At 35.2% G+C, this 24,952-nt stretch overlaps 1 protein-coding gene across 2 annotated transcripts in view; it reads left to right on the top strand.

Moving 5' to 3' along the window:
• LOC126902741 (ecdysone-induced protein 74EF) overlaps positions 1-24,952 on the top strand; it is an 82,944-nt gene that overhangs the window by 52,763 nt on the left and 5,229 nt on the right. Inside the window, exons 7-10 of one of the 2 annotated variants that reach the window (XM_050680339.1) lie at positions 8,949-8,981; positions 17,896-18,045; positions 23,094-23,216; positions 23,486-23,674. In XM_050680339.1, coding sequence (XP_050536296.1) covers positions 8,949-8,981; positions 17,896-18,045; positions 23,094-23,216; positions 23,486-23,674 — 495 coding nt within the window. The remainder of the gene's footprint in view (positions 1-8,948; positions 8,982-17,895; positions 18,046-23,093; positions 23,217-23,485; positions 23,675-24,952) is intronic. The other variant, XM_050680340.1, reaches the window with a different exon arrangement.

Below are 24,952 nucleotides of genomic sequence, written 5' to 3'. Positions count from 1 at the left end.
ATCGTATGAACTGTAATACGTATGTTTTACTAATATTTTGTCGTTAACATTGTATTTTACCACACTACTCCTAGATAAATATTGTGCGATGTCTGTTATAGTAGATTCACATAGATGTGTAATCGTTATACTTTTATATACAGGGTCATTCCTTTACTGCACTTCACGAAATATTCTCAAAAATATAAAAACTAATCATTTTTTGAAACGATAATGATTTTTTGACTCTATAAGAAAAATTAAACTTCTAATGTTGTCCCTCGTGTTTTAAGCTATCATCGACCTTTGTAATTCAAATGACAATTCATTTTATTCAATTACCAGTAAGTTACGAGTCTTTTAAGAGAGTTTAATGGAGATGATAAAATTAGCATTTATTTATACAAGGCGCGAACGCTATAAATCGATGTGTACCTATGCTTCTATTACCGTTCATTGCTTTACCTAGAACCGATAGCGCTCATCGATTTATAGCGTTCACGCCTTGTATAAATAAATGCTTATTTGTTCATCTCCCTCAAACTTAAAAGATTTGTAATTAACTGGGAATTGAATAAAATTAAAAATATTTTCAAAACATTTTTTTTTTTTATTTATTAAACCTGATGATAAAATAAAAAATAGGGTTACCATTTGAAATAAAAATGTTGATGATAGTTTAAAGTATATGTGATGATAGTAGAAATTTATGTTTCTAATGGAGTACTCAACAAAGAATCATAATTGTTACAAAAAAAAAAAAAATAATGGTCACTCTTATATTTTCAAAAAAATTTCATGAGGCATAGTTTATATATCACCCTGTATATGTAAACACACAATATTCCGACGCCACAGAACGGGTGTGTGTCGTGTATACGCTATAAACCTTGGCATACTTAAATAGATGCGAAAAAAGTTACACGACCGTATACGCGCTCCGTCTCGGCTCACACGGCGTGCAATACTTTCACTTTTACAACGCAAACGGGACGTCGGATATTTGCACTCCACGGGCATAATCGCCACCTCCATTGCCGGCGCTAATGACGTCTGGTGTGCATTTTTTTTTAAATACTACAACTTCCAGTTACATAATCAGGACAAAAAGTGTTTGACCAGACACAAAGCGGTTTCGAACCTCGGTGTTGCATACACATATGAAATCGTCACGTGCGGCCTACACCGAATCTATATGATAACGCACGCATGGCAAGATTCTTCTATCATTGGTCTAAAAAGGTGTTGTGTTCACGTTTCGATGTCCAACGTTTGTCAACAATTGTTATAACGCCTTTGATGCTAACCTGAGAAAAAACGAACAAATTTTATTTATGTTAATTTATGCCAAAAAACGTGCCATCGACCCAAATAAACCGGAAAACGATACAAAAATGTCATAATAAACTATTAGCCAAGAATACCAAAGATAACAATTTGCCAAAATGTCCGAGAGACATTTATAGCACCATAAAATAATTAAATAGCCAATATAGTATTAACATTAATGCCAAGGATAATTTACTAAGAAAACCAAGTTAATTTTACGATTTCGCTAGATTTTTTTATACGGTACAAAAATCAATCTAATATTAATACATTATGTACCCATTGATTACAGCGACGTTTAGTCGAACTAAACACTCTGTAGGTTTTGTATAATATTCTACAACATAAATGCACAGCTGGCGTTATAGTAAGCCGCTGACACGATTTTATTCTTGTCCTCCCCCGCTCACACTCTACGTGCAATTTATTATTACATAGCACGGACTCGCCACATGTACATTGAACACGTTTATCATACAGACATACATAACGCATTACTTCATCATAATGTAGTGTATGCGATGACCGCAACCTTTATATAAGAATGTAAACATCAGGTATCAACGGCGAAGTCGTCAAAATCACATAACTTAAACGATGAGTAGTTCTTGAAATTCATAATATATAAATTTCAGGAACGATATCATTACATTAACCCGATTGAGAGAACTTTGACACGGTTTTAACTGCTTTTTAAAATTAGTTATAATCTTGAAATTTCAATGATTTTTTTTTTTTTAATTCATCTCAGGCAAACTAAGAAGCTACGATTTATGTTGCCATAAACAACTTGTGCTGGCGATAAACCGTGACGCTAACGCTACAAACGAATCACAAGGCTTTCGCAATACTTCTCGGGTGTCCTTGTAGCACCGAAAAAATGACAGGAAACGTGCAACTGCAGACAAAGAGATTAATAGAAATGCACGAACCGTTCTAAAAAACAGCGTTAACGGAGAGATTCAAATAGCCGTTAAAACGTCCAACTTAGTAATTATTTCTTAACTTCAGACGATAATAATGGTAGGGGAAAATTATAATTATTCGTTCTTTATTTCATTGCAAAAAGTAACATTATTTCAATGGTTTTTTATTTAGTTATCAATATTCCAGGGTATTAAATGAACCTAAACTTTGATATCGTCTGTTATCGGACAAGATCATAGCAACTAAAATTGTTTTAAACAATTTATTACAATTAGATCATCCGTTTCACTACGACTATCTGCAAATAATATTTAATCACGTTATGGTATGAAATGTAAACATAATGATAACATAAACTGGCCAATGAGTTGGTCAGGAATCCGGTACAAGTCACCATAATGTTCAACCTTCACTCGCTATTTCAACAGCAGCTTTGGTTTCGTCACATTATTTCTGGAATGCCCGTCTACCGCCGCCTAACTACTTATTAGTGTTGTTAGTTTTTGTTAACGTGTTAAAAATCAATGATCGTCACTGCTAAATACACGAAAATAAAATGTTCCTGATGGATTAGTAACTATCTTGAAGTAGTGCAAAATTCTCTATGAAATACCGGAGACGTTCAACAATGATAACATTTTTTGAGCGCTATAATAACATAAATCAAACAATTGGAGAAAAAAGAAAAATGACCTTGCTCACGTACTTAAAATTATAAAATATATCATGTAGTGGAATTTATAGATAAAACACGACTAGCTCGACCTAACTTTTCTAGTGGAATAGAAAAAGTGTAGTCTATAACAATAGAACTGGTCATTGGACATCATTTACTAAAAATGTAACCAAAGAAACAATGACACAGGTGCAACGACTTCTGTTGCAACGCGTGTAATGCATGTAAATTAACTGCTGAGAAATTATACTTAATAGTAAAATTACAAGGATGTCTGTGAAATTAATAAAATTAAATTGTGAATTGTCAACGACCCCTGACCTTAGTCTTGATCAACAGTTGCTGTTATACAAAGTAAAAAATATTTCTCTCATCCATTGAAAACATAAAGAAATAATTTAACTCATTTTCAAAAGAATATTAAACAATAATAATATATTATGATCATAATAATGCTGGAAATCATAATTATCTGAGAAGATGCACAATGATTTTATTCTAGTGTAATTTTCTAGCTGACCATATACTTTTATGTATATATGTATAAACAACTAATAAGGGATTCTTTAGATTTATATTTGATGTTTCAGACTTCAATAATTCAGTTGCAATAAATGGCTAAGAATCATTTTAATACACAAAAAAAAAAAAATTTTAGTATTTTTAAAATGTTTTTCATGTAAAATGAATAGTATTTAAATGGGTATAAAGTAATAGATGTCGTTTCTTAAGTTAACACGATATTTATATTATAAGACTTCACTATAAGACTCATCAACAATAGTATAAAATTTACAATAACAACAATACAATGATGGAAGTATTAAAAACACGCGTGGAGTTTCTTTCCGGTGCGACTGTGGATTATTTATTTTTTCCTACCGTTTCAGTGATGTCATAATCACGACTTCCTGGCCTCCATGGACAGAGTTTCTTAACTGCTAACTCGCGGTTGTGTCAAGGTGTACCGGTCGTCGTTTTCACTATATACTACAATTACTACTACTAGTCTTACTACTATTTACTTAACCACTACTATAGCGGCGATCGGCGAAGAAAAAAAAGGAGAGGTACACATTTTTATATGTGTGTAGAAATTATTGCAGTATATCTAATACTCAATGATGCGGTTTAGTTTTAAATGTGCTCATGAAAGTGCGGTCATTAATGTTATATTATATTGAACAGCGAATCGATGGTAGGGATGTATCAAGAGTGTTCTCTGTTGGCATAGTTGACGAGCATCAATTAGGTCGATGATTGCGCGGGCTATTATAAATGTATGGAGGGGAATAGAAGACGAAATAAACCTCCATTAAAAGACGCTAGATGATGCGATCGTTGCGGTATTTTTTCTACTTATTTATCAATTTTTATGGACCGACCGCCACAAAAAAAGAATAAATCAGAGAAATCTTTTGTACTTGCACACCATCATGATCATGGAGCCGCTAGGAAACGCGACCTAAAAAAAAAACTACAAACTTCCCGTCACGCGTGCCAAAAATACTGTAAATATGTAAAACAGGTCATTTGGCGCTATATCGTAATTTCGAGTCGAGGGAATCGCACGAGAAAGAGAAAGGAAATAGCCATAAGAGAAATAACCGCAACGCGTGCACAGCCTTTGTACACCCTCTTTCTAAAATGTTCAGCACAATGTATCGTTTTCCCTAGACGGGTTAAAAATAAAATCAGAACATAATTACAAGAAAATAAAACTACACGAGTTTTTTTAACTTCTCCGTTGACGTCGTAAAATTTTTGGCAAGGTATACACAAATTTGTTCGTCTCTATTTAATAATTGTGGTTATTTTCAAAAGTTATGGAAGCTGTTATAACTAACAGTACAACGTAATAACGTCAATACATGCGATAATATCAAAATTATATACGTTATGTTAGGTCAGTAACAGGTAAAATGAAATTATACTTAAACGATTAACAAAAAAAAAAAAAATGTCATGATATTCGTAATAAATCTCGCGGTCACGTGCTCCGTAGAGGAAGTAAGGTTACAGTAATTAGTAATGATTTTTAAATATTCAGCTAATCGTGGAAAGAAACATATTGCACATTACACAGCACACAATTAAAGACTCAAAGCTTAGCCGAGCGTTTACAATATCTATGGCGGTTTTTAATCAAAGTTAGCCGAAACTCAAGCTCCAATAAACAGATGTAGCCGTCGGCAGTATTTTAAGTGAACATTTATTATTGGGCCTGTCGTCATACTTAAAAGCCCAAGGTTTGTGCTAAATTATAGTACATTGGCCACGTGCAACACGTCATTGTAATAACTCTTTAATTTAATTCATTATTGCTGAGTTTCCCCATTACGACTCAGAATCGGGTACTTACGTTTCCTAACTTCTCTAATTATATTGGGTCATCTAATATGTGCAAATCTATACAGTTAATATGTTGACTTATTTTAGTATATAGAAATAACCTAATTATTAAGGATTAAAAAAATAAAATTTTGCATCATCTTTTTATCTGACTACTTTTATTGCTAGACGTCACAATTATCGACTAAAGAATACTATTTGATCGAATAACACCCAAACTTTTTGATATTATATATATATTGTAATGAAAACACTCGTTGAAAAAACTTTACATAATTTTATGAGGTTGGTTTTGTTTAAAAAAAATAAAAGAAACAATTCTAAATATTAGATTGGTTGGAGACTTAATGGTTTCAATCGCAAATTATATTGCTAAAACCTTACGTTTTTATGAATTGTTCGTTTTTGCTCGTTAACTAATTTTTGATAAATTATATAGACAAAAAATGCTTTTTATTGCATTGCTACGAGTGAATATTTAATTCACTAGAAAAAAGGACAAACTCAATAGTTTTATTTACAAACTTTTCTTATAAGAATAACAAAAACACACAAGATCTCACAAAATTGAAAAATATATACAGTTTTTTATTATTTTCATGGAATCAATATTAAGTAACTGAAAATCAGTGGGGCACACTTGACAAAATTACTTGTGAAATATTTCACCTATACATAGTGCTGCCAATCCTTACTGGCCTCGTGTCGCAGAAAATTATCGACCTAACCCCTCCTTGTTACATCTTCTTGATCGTTTCCAGGGTACTTGATGTCTGAATATAATAGATTCCAACGTGAGTAACGTGAACGGACGACAAAACCAATTTTTCAGAAAATAGACAAGGCGACAATAGTTGTATGTGTATGCGCACTACACATTTTCAAGTATATATTACATTTCATCGTACAAGTGTATGTATATTGTACATCTACAATATATATTGTACTTGCTATGCCGATGTGGCGAACAATGTGAAGGAGAAGGCTCACAGCGACGTCATATTATTATTATTATTGTTGTTTTTATACATATATATCAGAAAATTCAACGTCTAACACATAATGCATTGTACATTTGGTGTGTATATAATAGCTGATGTCGATGCAAAAGATCACAGAACTCGTTCAAGGCCAATATCACCTAAGCGACATGCGGCTATTTAGTATAAGTTTTTATTTTATGAGATTGTATGCTTATGTGTTATATATATATATATATATATATATATATATAATACATTGCAATTGAGATTGTAACGATTTCCTGCACGCAAAAATTATATAATCAAAAGAGATCACTCGAATGTCATTATAGTATATTTGCTGCTGTTAGCGTTATCGACAAAAATTCAAGAGAAATTTTCACATGCTTTCTTGTATTGAACAGTTTTAGGACAAAAAAGCTCTTTATAAATAAATATAAGTTTATATTATTGTTCTTGCTCTCATTTAATTATCACTTTTTTATTTATCTACTATTAATCAGTAGCATATTTAGAAATTTTGTACGGGCGGAGTCAAAATAGCTTTTAGAACATAGAGCAGTGAGGAGATTCATTCTGATTATGATTGTATGGCCATGAGGGTTCTAACCCCCTGTGGACACGTCACTGATATTATTAATGAAATATTATAATACAAAGTATTTAATTCATGAAAAACAATCATTTGAGCCAACAATGACGTGCGCTGCTAAAATTATTAGCGCATGACTATATTATCGTGCAATTAGAATCGGATCAAAATTAGTTACATTTACGAACAAAAACTATATCGATTTGTCCAACTCAATCATTTGCATACCGATTAATTGCGTACCTAATATTATGTCTTTATCGTAAATAAACGAGAAAAAACTTGTTGATTGCATATGGGGGAGGTGTTACACTTGGGAAGAAAAAGAAAGCGTTTATTTTTTATCTTCCGTCGACCAGATTTCCTTGACATGAAACCAGATTTCCAGAATCTGATTCGCACTCACGTGCAAGCACCGCCGTTGTCGCTGTATGACAACCTATTTTCGATTATGCAAAATGTGAAAAAAAAAATTAATAACTTTCGGTCGCATGTTCTTATCTGATCGATCGTATTAACATGCACTGCGTACATTGTAGTTTATTAATATCATTACTTGCCGCAAAAAACGACGTTCACAACAAAATCTATACGTCTAACTGCGCTATTTTTTCCTAATATAACACAACATGATTTCAGCCCATCTGTTCGCTTTTGCGGTACACACTCGTCGACTATGTCAGCAAATAATTACGTTAAATTTTTTTTTATATTTAATTTACTATTGTCAAAACATCTTTCACGCGATCAAAAAAATAACTTGTTTACCTCTTGGCACTATGCTCGTCGCAGACGTTTTGCAATCAATAAGAACACCGATAATGAAAGTACAATTTTTCCTTTCCACTAATAATGTCTGTGTTGTATTAAAAAATAGCTAAAATTACATGAACCGCCCCCGGTGTAGTTCGATGAAAAAAAGTGGCAACAGACACACAAAAAAAAANACACAAAAAAAAAAAAAAAAAAACACATCATGGTAAAATTAATACCTTCTCAGCTTCGCATCGAAGCTAAAAGTCCAATATAGTGTTGATTCGTTGTCCTAGTCAAAGTTATATTATTATATGCGATAACAGTGCAGTAATTGAGTACAATTATGTTTCAATTCTGTTTCTGCGTTGAATGTCTGCCAATAGTTATGGAGGTTATTAATCCGCTTTGACACACACTCATAAAAAATTAGACGGTGTTCAAACAAAGCGCTTATAAATTTGTATAGATATTATCAAAAACTCCCGTAATATTTTAGATTCATTTAAAAGAATACATATATGTGTTTAGGGGGGAAATTACATCAGTCCATTTCTGTAAATTTTTCAGTAGAGCAAAAGTTAAGTTATAAATTATTATATTTTTGGTGATAAAACAATAAATATTAAATATTTATTAACACTTAAATATTAGATAAATGAAAACATTTTTCATCAAATTGATTATTCATTACTCGACACCATTGCTAGTAAGCTATCGAATCAAAGCATAAAATTGAAAAAATGGACTTTAACCGTCTTTGCCCTGTACCTTTCGTATTATAACTATTGCGTTTTCTGTAAATATTTTTTTCTCGCGTTTTTTTATGTTAAATAGGTAAAATTCCGTTATAGTCTGTTGACATAATCAAGTGCCGTCTTATGCAACCGGGTCTCGTCGGGGTTAAAGATTTAATCTGTATACATAAATACTATTATACATAACAGAATCGGTTCGAATACTTTAGCGGCACGTTTTAACCGTACATCGTCTGTCTATACTGTGTTCTTTTTTTACAATACTGTATTATTATAACACTCTTTTTAACAATTCCGGGTCTAGCACGGCCTAGAGGTCCGGTTTTTTTTTAGTATTTTACGATTATATTTCAATGAATGGCTGTCTCTTCCAACACATATTATAATATTATTGTATGTATATGTGCTGTAATCGTCGTTATGTACCATCTATAACAATACCCGTTCGTTAAGTGCGCCGAGTGTTTTTTTATTGTCTGCAACACACGCGTAAATGAATATGAAGAAAAATAATTTTAATAACCATGTAAAATGTACACTACCTTTTAATAAGGGTCGCATTGAGGTAATTAATATTTACAAATTTTTGTATTTTTCAGGTGAGAGCTTAAAAGTCCCGTTCATTTCTCACGGTAAAGTTCACTTTATACATTTAGATTTAACACATTTCAAACCCCAGAAAAACTATGTCATTCGCATAGCATGTAGTTCGAATCGATAAATTCAACAACTGTAATTATTTTGCCTAAAGATAGGGAAGACCATCAGGGAATTGAGGTTTTCGCATTGTTATCTTAAAAACGCTTGTTGATCGGTTCAGCCGATTGCGCAGAAAGTTTTATTCTTATATTCTAAGCAATTACACAGCCTGTCAATACATAGTTCTATTAGAGCAGTTTATCTTTTGCACTATTACACGTTATTTGAAAAGAATATTGTTCAAAGGCATATTTATTTCACTATGTCACAAAATTAATTGTTGCGAATTATGAGACCGAATATTAGATAAATATTTAATATTTAACAAAACTAATTTATTGTATAAATTATTAAATATTAATAGGCGTTCATATTCCTTTAATTTTAACCATAATATACAGGGTGGCCCACCACTCACTGACAACTTAAATAACTTTTGATTCAGTTAATATTTTTAGCTGATTTTTTTTTTAAATAATAGTTATACGTTAGGTCTATAGCTATATCTCAATAATTAATTTTTTTACATTTTATTAAAAATATTAATTATTTATAAATTTTAAATAAAATGTAAAAAAAAAATCTAAGATAGCTATTTCGTAGAGTAGAATTTAAGAAAAATTTTAGTAAAAAAATATCTTATTAATATTCAATAGTAAATATTCTGTAGCGTTTTGAAGTTTGTGAAAATTTGAATTTTCATGTATTATTTTACGGTATTAAACATTGAAATACGTATTGAGAAAAGGACAGAAGAAAACGCTATCTTTTCATGATTACTGTGTATACATATGATGATAATGTGTATACATTACAAACTTGGCATTAATACCATGATAAGAAATTAGATAAGGCAATTATTACTTATCACTCTCATTCAAAAGTATATTGAAAAGATAGCGTTTTCTTCTGTCCTTTTCTCAATACGTATTTCAATGTTTAATACCGTAAAATAGTACATGAAAATTCAAATTTTCACAAACTTCAAAACGCTACAGAATATTTACTACTGAATATTAATAAGATATTTTTTTACTAAAATTTTTCTTAAATTCTACTCTACAAAATAGCTATCTTAGATTTTTTTTTTACATTTTATTTAAAATTTAAAAATAATTAATATTTTTAATAAAATGTAAAAAAATTAATTATTGAGATATAGCTATAGACCTAACGTATAACTATTATTTAAAAAAAAAATCAGCTAAAAATATTAACTGGATCAAAAGTTATTTAAGTTGTCAGTGAGTGGTGGGCCACCCTGTATATTTTTTAGTTTTTTTATGATATAGTTTTTTAAATACGTTTGACCGACTCCAAGTTGTTGGGATTAAGGTGAGGAAAAAGAATAAGTTTTGTAAATACATTGTTAAGGTTCTTGTAAAAAAAAATTAATTAAAATATTAACATTTCTAAATCATTTGACGATTTTAATTCCTAAACTTCCCCTGTTATTTTTATTTTGAAATGATAGCTAGTATTTGTTCAATTATACACACCGCGCCAATATTTAAACAATTTTAGTGAAGATGTTTAAATTTCTAATAACGTGACTGCCGTTCTCACTGTCTCCTCTAAACTGTTTAATAAATCACAAAAATTATCTGTATACAATTCTCGATATTAATAAAACTTGTATTTTTTTGTTCTATTTATAATCCCATGTTTCAAAATTATTGTTTTCTTAAATTCTTATTTTTTATTTTGTTTTTTCGGTTTTATTTGCTATAACGAAATGTGAACAAGTTCCGTCATTGTTAAATGCAAAACTACTGTATGGCATGTATATCAGTACTGTAGCAGACATTTAAATAGATACACAAACACATTTAGTCGCATCAACTAAATGTGCGTACTTTTCGGCACATCTGGTAATGGCGTGTCCCATTATTACGCTATACGTTTCTATGATCCGATTCGCCAACCTCGTGTACACGTTCCCTACCGTGATGATCTTAAAGTAATTATTATTAACATAACCAAAAAAAAAAGGGTTAAAAGAGATCTAGTTTGTTTTGTATAAGTTGTAACAACACACGAGAAGCTTTTTCTCCCTTTCTTTTTTTTTTGTGTATACAGTTAAATAGTAATTGAAGACAAACCCCTGTGACTTATATTATAGTACGCGATAATCTCCCGACTATGTGTATGAATAAAAGGGTACAAATACGTGTGCTACAATACAACGTCCGTACCTGTTAACTATACTGCAGCGAAGGAAAAACACCTTACGCCGCATAAAATTTTATTATATTATGAAAATAATCGTTGTTTGCCGGAAGAAGAAACACACCCGGTTGATAAGGCGGGGGCGGCAGGAAGAGAGACCGGTTTTTATTCCATTCCGTTCATCGTGTCTTTTAAAAAATCTATACACTGAATGATAATGAGTGCTCGGTGTACATTTAATTAGTTGTCGCGAAGTAGGGTGGCCATCGGCTACCTCCTCCTCGCTCTAGTACAATAATTCTGAGAACGACCGTAGAAATAATTGTAATGTCAATTATTGTACGCTTACAAAAAAACAAAATGAAGTCCGATATTTGCCACGCGTTTATTCAGCCGTTGTTATATTTTTGCCGCAATTAAAAACACACATAGTAGCAACACAACACGTAAAAATACAACTATATGAAATGGAGGCCTGCAAACGATTTTTTTGTATACACTTGCAAATTTATGTCTACCAGTCAACCTAATTATAAAGTATTGAAATAAGACATCAGAAAAACTTATAAAAAATCGTATCGGGAGTAGGAGAAAATTATTGTTAATACACTGAAAAGCATTAAAAAAATCATTGAAAAACTGTAATTATTCTTAATTGATAAAATTGATTTATTTATTTTAATTAATTGTGTCGAGTGGTATGGTTAACGTTGGTTGAAAAATTATTTATGTAACTGCGAACAGAGGGGTGTACAATAAAAATTCTTTTAAACAGTTGCATTGCGTGTGTACGATACCGTACGCACGATAATTTGTGACCGATGACGGTACAACACTGAGCCACGGGGGGGAAACGCGCCGGTCGCCTATGTGGTGCCTGTATGCCGACGGTTGCCCGTGGTCTGTGCTTCTCATATTCCGGCGCTGGCTCATCGACGACGGGTACCTACCGGCCGGTCGGTCATGTGTTGCAGTACACGGTGAATACTCACGTCGGGTGCTCGAAGCGAACGTAGTAGTTGTTGAATTTTTTTTTATACGTTTTATACTAGTTTTCGACAACGAATTATTATTATTTTTTTAATCGGAAATTTTTACACGGAATGTTAAAAATTTCATTTTAAGAATTTTACACGTTTATAAATGATTAATGTTAGTCCATCAATTTTATGACGAATTTGTGACACCGAACAACAGTGATTAGCGCTCGTCTGCGATTTTTCTGCACGCCGAATATTATATACTTTGGATACTATTTTTGTTTTGTTTTTGCGGACTTGTTTATTTTGATTTAAAAACCGTACCGTATTATCGATACTGATCACGATGATCAGTGAAATCGAGCCGAAACCGTTGGACTTGCGGGTGAAATGTGAGGCCACGGACGAGGCGACCAATTCTGAGTCGGACGACGCCGAAGACATCAAGCCCATCTACAAGGGTTACAAAAAATGCATTATCAAGCAGTTCCGTAAGTCGATAATTTTTATTGAGTTTGTACCGCCGAATATTGTCATTTCTGTCGGATATTGAGTCTCTATACCTGTTACCCCTACGCCGGTCTCTCCTGCTGCAGTCCCGATGAGATGCTTACATTTAATAATATGATAAAAGGATGAAAACGCAAAATTCTTCCTTTTGTAGGGAGAAAGGCGAACCTGTTAAAGTGGGTCAATCGTGCGCGCACCCTCTTCGGGTTTTTGTGCAAAATCATTTCCTTCACATCTGCTTCTTTCTTCTTTTGTACATTATTTTCTTTCTCTCGAACTCTAGTGCATTTATACATTTTTTTTTTTACCAAAAACACCTTTTTTTGGTATAAACCCATCGTCACCGCTATCATCCGTTCTATTTTACCCCATCATCGCCATTTAAGGGTTCTCACATAGATTACGTATTTTCTTTATTTGTTGTGTACTCCTTATTGACTGGTTTGCCTCCTCCAAGTGTTTTCGCACCGATTATATTCTTTAGTGTTGTTGGACCCACGCCAGCAAAATTTTATTATTAAATTATGAAAAACCAATAATACAACGACAAATTTCTGAGGTCAACGATGATGTTTTTTTTAACATTAAAATATGCGTCACGAGAGCGATGTATAAAATTATTCAAATAAAATTCGAGTTAAATGTATAATCGAAATTCTATACTTTTTTTAATTTTTATTATATGAATGATATAATAATAATAATTGTATCATATTCGTTTAGTGTAATTAAAAAGCGGCGTGGACTATGCCCAAATACATTTATTGTAATTTGATTTGACCCATTTTGTATGTAAATCGTAAATCGGTAGCTAATAAATGCGGCCATCATTATAATAATAGTACAAAAATCATTTCCGTCTAGAAGACCCGCTGCAGTCGTCCCGAAATAGTGAAAGTACGCTGTGACGGCAATGGATAGGCACATGATGTATTATACGATATAGCGTTGCTAGGTGCGCGCAGTAGAGGAGGCAGTAGCGACGACGGGTGGAGAGAAATCGCTGTGGCTGCGGCCTTGAACAGGCAGGCGGGAGGCGAGCGAGAAAGTTCACGGCCAGTGCGTCCGACCAGGCGTCTTCGTGTCCGTCCAGGAAGTGATCAATCGCCCGGAAATAGGTCATGAGCGCCCTCTTGGTTTTTTTTTTTATTATAAAATACACACGTACACGTCCGTCTCGGTGTTACGATTTTCTTTTTGATATTATTTTCTCCTTATGACTTATTCGACCGTCGTTAAAAAGAGCCGTGCGATTTCCGGTAAACAAAAAAACTACTGTCGAATTCAACCGGACAATAATGAAACATGTAATTTCATATGCGACTTTAACACGCCTCTTAATTTTGTATTACTTCATTTCCTACTAGCCCCCTCTCCCCATAATTACGTACAATAGTACGTTTTAAATAATAATACCAAACATTATTACAATCAAGTACATTGAATTTTACGTTCTTTCGCTTTAACAAATAATGTTTTCCACTCAATGAACTTTTCAAGTTGTTTTTCGCCATTGCCGGTATCAAGTTACACTATCAGTTACGATTCATAACCATGAAAACAATATAATGACGTTTGTGTAGTGCAAGTTCAAACACTAAACCCGTGGAAAATACCATAAGCTATAGGAGTAATAAGTGTATTAATAACTAATAAAGTTATTCTGTCTGGTTGTTTTGCGCAAAGACTGATTTCAAAGGGCTTCGGTTTAAGGAGCTTACAGTGTGAACCGATACGGTGGCGGAGGGGAACAGGATGGAAGGCCGTACAACGACCGAGACCTTTTCGGCAGAGCTGAACGGCTGCGCTCAAAGCAGTACGCCGAACGTGTACGACTCGTGGCAAACGTAAAAGTGCCACCCATTTGCTGTTCTCGCTAAGACGGCGGCGAAGGTAGCGCCCGCTAGGCGCCCGTTCCGCACAGTCTATCGCCGGCCACCACCCCCAACCGCCTTTATTATTACACATGTATTAAGATCGATCAGCCAAGCTCTTCTATTTCCAACCGAGTTTTTAACAAAGAAAACGTAGAATAATAGGATGTGATAAGCCATGTCTAACTAATTTTTCGGTGTCGATGTTACGCTTTTCTTTATAGAGTTAACTAGAACAAGTTTGTTAAATTGTTCATTGTTTTTCTACCGTATGATCATTGTTTTTCGACTGAATGTCAACAAGCGGTTTTGGTTATTTGTATTAAAAACCGCTAGTTATAAAATAAGACGTACGTGTGAATGTAGTTACCGATTACTGGAAATTTCTCACAGGCACCGGTTGAATATAATTTGGGTAGACGGCAGGGTTGAAGTGCTGCACGCGCTGCCGGTAAAGTCAGCTGTGTATCGATTGCCGGCCGGCGTAAAAGCGAACGTGCGGCCCACCTACCACCGTCGGCCTTGCAACTCTTGGATCAGTGACAGGCGGTTACAAGGGGTGACGCGAGCACAACCACCATCTTTCCGGCGGGTTGTTTGACCCGTTGATATAGGACGAGGGCGGCGTGTAGCCTTGAGACTAGCGTCTGCCGCCGCGTCGCCCGCACTTTACTTCACCTCCCGTTTATCCTACACCCACACATCAGTTGGTGAAAGTCTCTCCGGGCTATCGCACCTCGCTTGCTCGCACACACACACCATATCATAAACACACACATACGCATGATGGCTGTGTAAGTATTGCAAAACGCGCGTGCTGTGACCTTTCGGAGAAATACACTCATATATAATATATAAGAGTGTATTTCTTGTTATACATATTTATGCGTAGAGAGAGAGAGAGATAGATGTATATAAAGCATATACATGCGGTGCTGGACGTGTCTATCCATAAGTTAAAGCTTTAATGACCAGCAGTAAATACAAAACCAAAATTTTGTTAGCGCCGAGGCGGAATCGAATACAACCGTATAATCGACAGACATTCTTATATAACGACAGCAATAAAAAGAAAAAAAAATCGTATTAAAACAACTTTGTGCGGCGTACTTGGTAAATCAAATGTAATGAAATTGATGTAAATCGTGAACCAGCGGCGTGTCACAACGTCTCACACAAAAATCGATCTGCGAGTTTCGACCATTTGTTATATAACTAGGTCTCGACATATTTTATTTTTTGTTGTCTACTAAAAACGCAAATTGAAAAACAATTGGGTTAGTTAAATTCTACGGTATACAGTCAAAACTTTATGCGCTTTTTTTCTTTCTCTTTGAATGATTGCATAATAACAGTGCGATTGATCGTAAACACGATATCCTTTTTTTCCACCCGACCGTTTGAGGGCTATTTTGTAGAACGTGTAAATAGTACCGATATAACTATCATATTAGAACCACATCTTTGGGTTATCCTTTTTAACTTCAAGGCCGCCGCATCGCCTCCGACGTTGTTAAGATAAATTTTATTACTCTCCGGGGACATTTAACCGCAAAGGCCTGTAAATATATAGGTCACTATATTAGGCCGACACGCGGCGGGTGACAATAATAATTGATCACATCCCTTTTTTCCCTTATTCCTTTACACATAAGAATCTTATCATCAAATACTCGTTTGTTCCGGATAATTTAACGGTGCATTATACTAGTTAACAGTCTGCTCTATACATATTCCTTAATATTGGAATAAACACTTACACCGTGATACTATTCTAACCCTTTTCAATCTTCTTGTCCATTGTACCAGTGCTCGTGACCTGATTCCCTCGACGACAACAGTTGGTCACGGTTTTTTTATACTTATTTTTTTTTCGGTCGTCTAAGGGTTTGACCTAGTTTTTTTTACGATAGTGTCAGTAATAACGACGTTACACCCGCACGTTTATTTTCAGTGAAGACTTCCCGTCACATTGTTTACCCGATGCCAAAATACGCTGACCCGATTATAATCCTTAAAAAATATGTATACATATTTCCTCCCGCCTACGACTCAGTGCCCTGGCATAGTTTTTTTATTCTATCCGTAACAGATCCGCTGCATGCGTCCCTTCTTCTTAATATTAATAGTAATGTTCATTCGACGCTCTGGGAAACAATGGGCCCAAGGCTACACAAATATGTATAATACCAAGCCGTTGTTTATCTATAATAATATCTTTCGCTTATAGTTCAGTACACCGAAAACTTGTACAAATGGCAATGGCCGCAATAATTTAATTTTTTACAACCGTGATGTAACGTGTAATGTAAAGAACAGCCAATGCCACGACTAAGCTGTATTGGCATTGTCTTTGAATCGTTTATTATAGAAAATTGTTATCACTTATTAGTATGACTGATTGTTGTCTGCCGTTCGAGTTACGGCCAAATTTGCGACGCCCACGCAGTAGTCAGTAAAATAAAATGTGTGCCAGTAGAGTACATAAATTTGGCGAAACGCATTACTAAAAACAACGTGAATGGGTATGATAATGTTGTTATATGCACGAAGTGTATAAAGAAAGAAAAACAATATTGAAAGTGGATTCGTTTTCTAACGACCGCCGCGCCGTACCGGAACAAACACTGGAGGAATTCGCGGTCGCCGTCACTTTCTTCGTTCCGGTTTCCGCCAACGATAATGAAAACAAAACCTACCGGCAAAACGGTTTCCATATACATACGCGTGTATACATATCCATATGTTAACCTGCCCGACTGTTTAGTATGCCAGTGCACATGCATCATCATAATAATATTGTGTGGTTCCACCACACAGCCCTCTTTGTTTTTAAGCCTAGGGTCAGATATGTTTGGTACACACTCAATTATAATAAACCCTTCTGGAGGTAGGCCCATTGGTGTGTATACATAATCAAACTTACAGACAAGCGGTTTACTACACAGTGTATACCTGTTAGTATACCTGTTTGCGGGGGAAAAGAATTATATGCATTACTTTGTACTACACACTGTAGATATCTTGATGATGTTTTATTATAATAGTTGGGAAGCAGGTGAAAAAGTGGGTCAAGGAGATGATGTGGCAACTGCGCGCACCTCAACCCACTTTCCCTTCCGGTGTCGTATCTGACGCCGGTCAATGGTTATGATTGCTTCGCTGCCTCCTCGGCGATTCGCTTTCGTTCGCACAGAATTGACAGTGAACGTTTATAACTTATAAATCCAAAGCAATATATTAATTAATGACGATGTATGCATCCTTGGTATTCAAATTAAAATTAATGACATAATGATGTTTCTGTGTTGCAGGTAATGAAAAGGACGAAAACATCGACTTCCTAGATCACCTCCGGATACCGGGCGGAACAGCTGTAGGAAATCCATCCGCAGCGGCCGACCACATGCCGCCCAGGCAACAGTTGTCGTTTGCTTTGCCCCACAGTTTTCATCATCACGCCGGTGAGTATACGCAAATTATTTGTAATGTTATATTTACTGTCTAAAAAATGACAAGGGACACAATTGCCCCGCGGTGACCCAATTGTTTAAAAAATAATCGAATGCGATAGTTATTAATCTGGACAATTGTGCGGGCCGTGTTTTTATTTCTTCTCCTCCGTTCCAAAAACAGTGACTTTCTATTGTTTACTCCGATCGTCGACATTTTTCCGTCCGAGACCGGAAGAACCGGCCGTACATCATTCGAAAGTAACTTGTAATTTCACTATTCGGAAGTCAACGTCTAATTAATGTGTGTACCCTCTCGTTATATTAGTTTACTCGTAAGAACTTCACCTATTCGTTCAAGAGCTTATTGGAGATGCGTTACACACATTTAAAGACTTATATACCTTTGCTCAAGTATGAGTAGGATCTACAAGTGGATATTTTTTTTTTGAAAAGTAGACGCTACCGCGTTTTTACTAAAAATTATGTTTGTCTTTTATTTTATTGGTGTAACCGTTCAAAAATACAACGTTACGGAATTATCCCCTTTGTACATATACGTATAATGTAGGTATACATATTTATTCTCATCCGCTAGATTGATTAAAAAATCGTTTCTTTTTTTTTATGATTATTCACACACTTTGGTAACGGCGATATAGGCGTTTTTACAATAAGAAATTCAGCCAGTGGTCATTCCTTATGGGAATCGTCGGTTACGATAGACAGTGGTCAAACCCGTTCGACTGCTGGACGATGGTCAGTATCGATGAGGGATATAATGGTAATAACTATTTTTTCCCTTCCGCCGCCTCTACCACCCCTATGGTCATAGCCGCCGTTTTTTGGTACACGATGTGCACATCACTAGCAACAAGAGGGTATATACAAGCGCATTATAACGTCAATACAACCGGTATACGTTCACCACACTATAGACATACCGGTTTTTCTCCCTGTCGGCAAGTATATAATTCCGCGAATATTTTTAATCAGACCCATATAGTCCAAGACATAATCTTAGTAATAAATTTGAATCTCAAAACTAGATACCTACTACCGAATGTAAATGAACTTTATTGTTGCAACTTCATTCAACTGTTTCTTTTTAGTTGATTGGTTTTAATTAGTTTTAAATTTTACCGAGATGTCACAGAAAACACTCCAATTTAATGTTTTGAATTGTACTCGTATTAATAAATAAAAATTTAGATAATAATTACTGATAATTATATTTTTTAATACAACTTGTAGTTTTAAAGTTGTAAAAATCGTATAGTTTTTTTTTATTGTAAAAGCCTCTTAATACCGAACATAAATGCTTGATTTCTTATTTACGTTAGTAAGTAACGTCTTTTGCAAACTTCTTCAGTCCGGTTACATCGACCCGTATTAGCGGTCAGTTTGGAACGACCTTTGACGTAACGGATATACGAAATTATTATTATTGTGTACTACACAAGGTCCAATCATCGAAATTTTATTTACTACATAAGCTGTTCAGCTGGGTCCAATAAGCGTCACCAGTCGTATAAGGTCTATGGGAAAGGTCAACGGTTCCCTTCTAGTAGTTGTGACCGATGGTCAGTTCGCTTGACCATCATGCCGTTGCCGCCGCCACTACCACCGTCGATAACCATTGCCGTCACCGTGGTCGTTGAATCTCGCCAAAACAGGTTCCCGTTATTATTGTGCATCCCTTCGATTGATACAACCTGTGCACATAACGATATTATATTATAACGATCAAACGACCTCGGGGTACGTTCCTATTATAATCACAAAAACACACGATTTGTTCAAGGCGAATCGCGGACGTTAAAACGTGTTAAAAAAAGCTGTTTTCAAATTGTTATTAATCAAATTGTGTCATTGTCATTCGTCCATGTGTGTACCCGTTTGTCACCTAAAACAATGTGTATCCTCGTCAATACTTATTCGAGACGTTGAAATTAAAAACTAGCTTTCGAAATTTATTTCTGCATGGAATCCCGTGTTGTATGTTCTAAAAAAAGATATTCAATTAGTAGAAAGACTTTTAGAAAACTTATATAGCCGAAGCCATTAAAAGATGTGAATGAGATTGTGTGGGTGAACCCCGGGACTGATTTCCGGCATCGACTTATTTGCATATGCGAAACGCCATGTGTAATATTTATTTAAATTATACAACAGAAAAAATGGCGCTACATTTACTTATACTTCATTCGGTCAATGAATACCTCGTGTAATAATTACAGTCCATTTAAGGTGTGCAAATACTATTATAAACCGCGATGTGCTCTGGCGGAGAGCACTGCCGTCCATGACGTAACCTGCAGCGAACGATGATTATTATTTTTCGCTTTTTTACAAATCACATTTATTAAATCACTTTTTCTCATTTTCTTTTTAGGTCATGTTTATTCGGTTTCGAACGTTTTGTTTACGCCGGGCGTTTCCTGTGCGCAATTTCTTGCGGTTTTGGCAATTTTCACTGCGCTACACACACACACAATATGAAAACAATATATCAGATGCTCTCTAACGTGTATAGCATGACCGAAGATAATAATAATAAAACCACTCGTTGGCATATCCCCGGTACATATTATTGTTTAATAATCTTTATAAATATGTGTGATGTATTGAATTTCTGATACTATGAAATCGGAAAATTATTATTACCATTATTTTGGAAACATCTGTGCCCGCGCGCGCCAGAAGAGTTTTACTTATTGTCCGGTTGTTTTCGCACTAGGTACTTAATATAACCCCATCGGTTGTAAATACGGGCGGCTCGTGCTCCGTTCCTATTATACGCGTGACACGAACACACCATGCGTAATCCTTTCTATGTGCGTTCTGATGATGAAATTGCGCAAAAACCGGTGACACGCGCGACCATCGGGTTTCCACAAAAGTGTCAAAAAATAAAACCCTTTTCGATACTAAATAATTGCGTCAACCCTTTAGAAAGGGTGAAAATGTCCAAAAAGGGGTCCGAAGACAGGTGTGAGTGTTTTTCACATTCAGCTGCGATGCTGTCGAAGGGTTTTATTATTGTTATTATTGCACAACAACCGCTTTGGGGGCAAATACGGGAGAAGAAAGATACGCAAACGGCAGACCATATGTAGGGTTCTCAGGAGACAATAGAAACCGAAAAGAGAAACGGTTCCTCCTAGTACACCCTTTTTGGGTTAGAATTCCGCGTTTTTCGCACAAAAAAAAATATCGTCGAATACAAAAAAATGTTAATGCCTTTCCGTGAAAAAATAAATAAAAGAGTTACGTGCTCAGTTTATCAGCTGCCACGTATCGCAATCACCTTTATTTAATATTATTGGCTTTATTCCCTTTTCATTTTTTTTTGCAGTTTTGTAATAATCCCAAGGATTACGCCTTTCTACACTTTGTATCTGTTCAAAATTGTCTCTGGGGGCCCAAAACGGTTATTTGGCGTTCACGATTATTTTTATTTTTTTTGCTCTTTTCCGGAATGCCGGCACCGGTGGTGCGTTTTAATTTATAAATAGCTAAAGCCGTCGAACCGACGTGGTGCGGAGACGGCAGAGAGAAACTCCCAAGGTCTTGGGGTCAGTGAATTTACGCTTGCCGAACCGGTTTTGCCTTCAGACTCCTTCGTCGGCTGTGACTGTGGTGGTGGCGAACAAGCAGAAGGAGAAGAAGAAGAAGAAGAAGAAGAAGAAGAAGAGGCGTCGTTGTCTGCCTTCTTCCTGCTTTTGTTCATAACGGTCGGCCCCCGTGTGTTATGTACTTCACACACATACGCGCCAAACGATTTTTCCTATGCTGCCTAATTATCAACGGTATTTGTCCTTCCGCCATAATATTGTAAGTGCCGATGGTCGTCAAGGTTTTTTTCTTAGTACCTACATTATGTCTATGGATAACGTTAAAGCAATAATAATGTGACGGCAATAAATAATAATAATCACCCCTCGACACACAGCAATAAAAAAACATTAATAGAGGGACAGTCCGTTGTGTTCTGGTCACATCGTCCGATGACTAATGACCACGTCAACGCTGGGCTACTGTCATCATAACCCAATGCCGCCGTCTCCGACGTGCTTGATATACGTCTTACGGGCTGTTTGATTTACACCTGTAGAAATCATATTTGCATCAGAATAGTTTGTCTGGGGAACAAGTCGTGGAAACGATACCCGTTGACCGTTGTCCATCGGACAATCCGGTCGTCAATCTGCTTCGCCGGTGATTAATCATTGCCGTAAAGGATCAACCCGTTCCCGGAATTAACGGCCGTTCGAGTCATCGCGTACGTGGTAGTTATTCTCACGAAGTCTATGCAACGGTCTTGTAAATTCCAGCGCGAAAAAATAATATTTACATGAAAACCAATGACAGAGGTTGTTCACACTCAAACAAATGACATGCAGTCAAGATTTAACTCTAAACAAAATATTTTGTTTTGTAATTAATTTGATTGTTTACCCGAGAAACCTTCCTCAGCAAAAAAAAAACTTCTGATTGCATTGAGCATTCTAATTTCACTCGAATCGATTCTCGGTATAACTCAATGACGTAGTAACAGTACAGTATAAGTACAATAGTATAATAAATACATATTTATAGATAATTAATTGCTAATCGATTAAAAATGAAAAAAACACTCAAATTCTAAGTTAAGTGCGTAGAATAAAACAAATTTATCTCTTACTTTTAAAATTCAAGCATAATTATTACATTAATAATGAAAGTTAATGAAATATTTTCTAGTTTAAGAATACTAAAAACATAGATTTTTTTTATACATTTTTAACACCGCAAACTTTGTTAATAAGTACACTTGATGAGCTTTAACGCTTTGGCTTGCCAAGTGCAACAATAATTTATTAGAACGGCGATCGTCTCTCGTCACATGATTTTTCTGTATAATGATTATAAAAATATAATGAATTTCTTGTGTCTGTAACACAGCCATGCCCCTCGTTCACAACGTGGGTTTTTGTGTTGAACATGTTTTGCATATTGTTCTTAACTGCTATTATTTTGTATCTTAAAACTAAAATTACATAATATATTTTTTTCAGGTTCTTTACCACCAAGCCCCGCAGACTCCGGTGTGTCCGATGTGGATAGTAGTAGCAGCGGACATACATCCACTGACACTGAGCTCAGGGCCCGGCTTCAACCACACCAGTATCACCATCAAGGTCAGACTGCATTGCTGTTATTATAAACTTTTCTTCCTGTATTTTCTCTGATCTCCTTAATCTTCCATTTAAACCGGTTTGCCGCGTTTTTATTTTTTACAGACATGCTATTCATCGTTCTACAGATGTTGGATTTCCAACATATTGTATTCCCTGTAATTTCACTATATTTTCACGCTATCTTGTCAAACCAATACATAAACTTTTATATCTATTTAAATCCGCTATCGAAGTTATTAATGGTCGTTTGTGAAATTTTTTGTTTTCAGTATCTTCTTGTGGCCGCCGTACCAGTCCAGATCCGCCAACCAACTTAGCACAACAATGTCACCAACAACAACAGCAACAAGATTTGTTCTCCAGAATTTATGGAGCACCATCGTCGGGAGTTTATCATCCAAACCCTGCGCCTTCTTCATCACCATCCAAACATCCACTCTTTATGCGGCAACCCAACCGTAAGTATTTAATTTGCAGCAATAATCATGACAACACATTTTTGCTGCCGTCATACGACTTAGTAACAACATAATATAAAAATTACATTTAATAGGAAAACTTATATTACGCGAAAATAAAAGGAAGTGAGTTGTGACCTTCATTATTTTATCGTTAAAGCGATTTAATTCTTTGAACGATTATTATTTGCATATGCACAATGCCACCAACAGGAAATGTAAGCATTTCATTTATAAATTCGATACGTTAAGTATATTTTGGACGCACGAGAGTACGGTAATTGGTTACTGAGAGATGGCAGGACGTTAGGGGTCGTGCGGTTGGTCAGTAATAATCGTTTTGGCTCAACGCTCGGCGAGTGTGCAGTTGTAGTCTCAATGAACTTTACAGTGTGCATTTCAAAAGCGTAACGGAAGAACAATATCGTTTCCATCGTTGACTTGAATTTATACACTGCAATAACTTACATCTACAAATGTGTGTGCAAAGAAAAATTGGTTGATAGTCGTGATGAAAACGAGTTTGCCAGTGTTACCAACGATAAATCGTGATGAATTTTTTCGTTCTAATATTATCATGAGCATAATAACAAGATATATAAAGTGTTATTATGTTAGATATATTTTTTTCCAAACGTCACTGCGGAAAGGGAGACTTGATACGGTCACGTGACAGTTTTCTGCATCTAACCGCAATCGAGATAGGAATATTGAGCGAGAGAGAGAGAGCAATGACATACTAACACTTCAAGGTTAACTCTCACTCGACCAGCAAATAAAAAACCTAGTCTGTTTGATTATTATCTTTTTTGTGTATTATTTCGCAGTTGTTGAGCGTGCGACCTTTAAAAGTGTAAGAGCGATATGAGCTAACCATTAAAGATTAGTAGTATAGCGATAATCAATAATTATTATTAGAAAACTATTTGATTACAAAACATTATGTTTTTATCGGACTATCGGATATTGCATGAGGAGGACAGTTGAGGTAAAGATTATCATTGGCTTCGACTGTTGCACTTTAATTATAAGAGTGAATGTGTTTTTTAATGGTTCGTGCTCTTGAAAAACAATTTTGAGTGTTGGTACGGCCAGGAAGTGTATTTTTAAGGGCAAAAGGTTAGAAAAAGACGCAGTTGGTAAACGGTTGTCGGCCAAGGCGGCGCTGATAAACCGAATCGCTCAGATAAGACAGTGTTAAACCGATAACGCGGCGATTAACAAAAAGCAGTATTGAAATAATGAAAAACGTGCATAATAATAATATCGAGCCGCGCG

This window comes from Daktulosphaira vitifoliae, unplaced genomic scaffold (genome assembly GCF_025091365.1).
Source record: "Daktulosphaira vitifoliae isolate Bord-2020 unplaced genomic scaffold, ASM2509136v1 Scaffold_3, whole genome shotgun sequence".
NCBI classification, from domain to species: domain Eukaryota; kingdom Metazoa; phylum Arthropoda; class Insecta; order Hemiptera; family Phylloxeridae; genus Daktulosphaira; species Daktulosphaira vitifoliae.
This window is presented reverse-complemented; position numbering and strand designations above follow the sequence as displayed.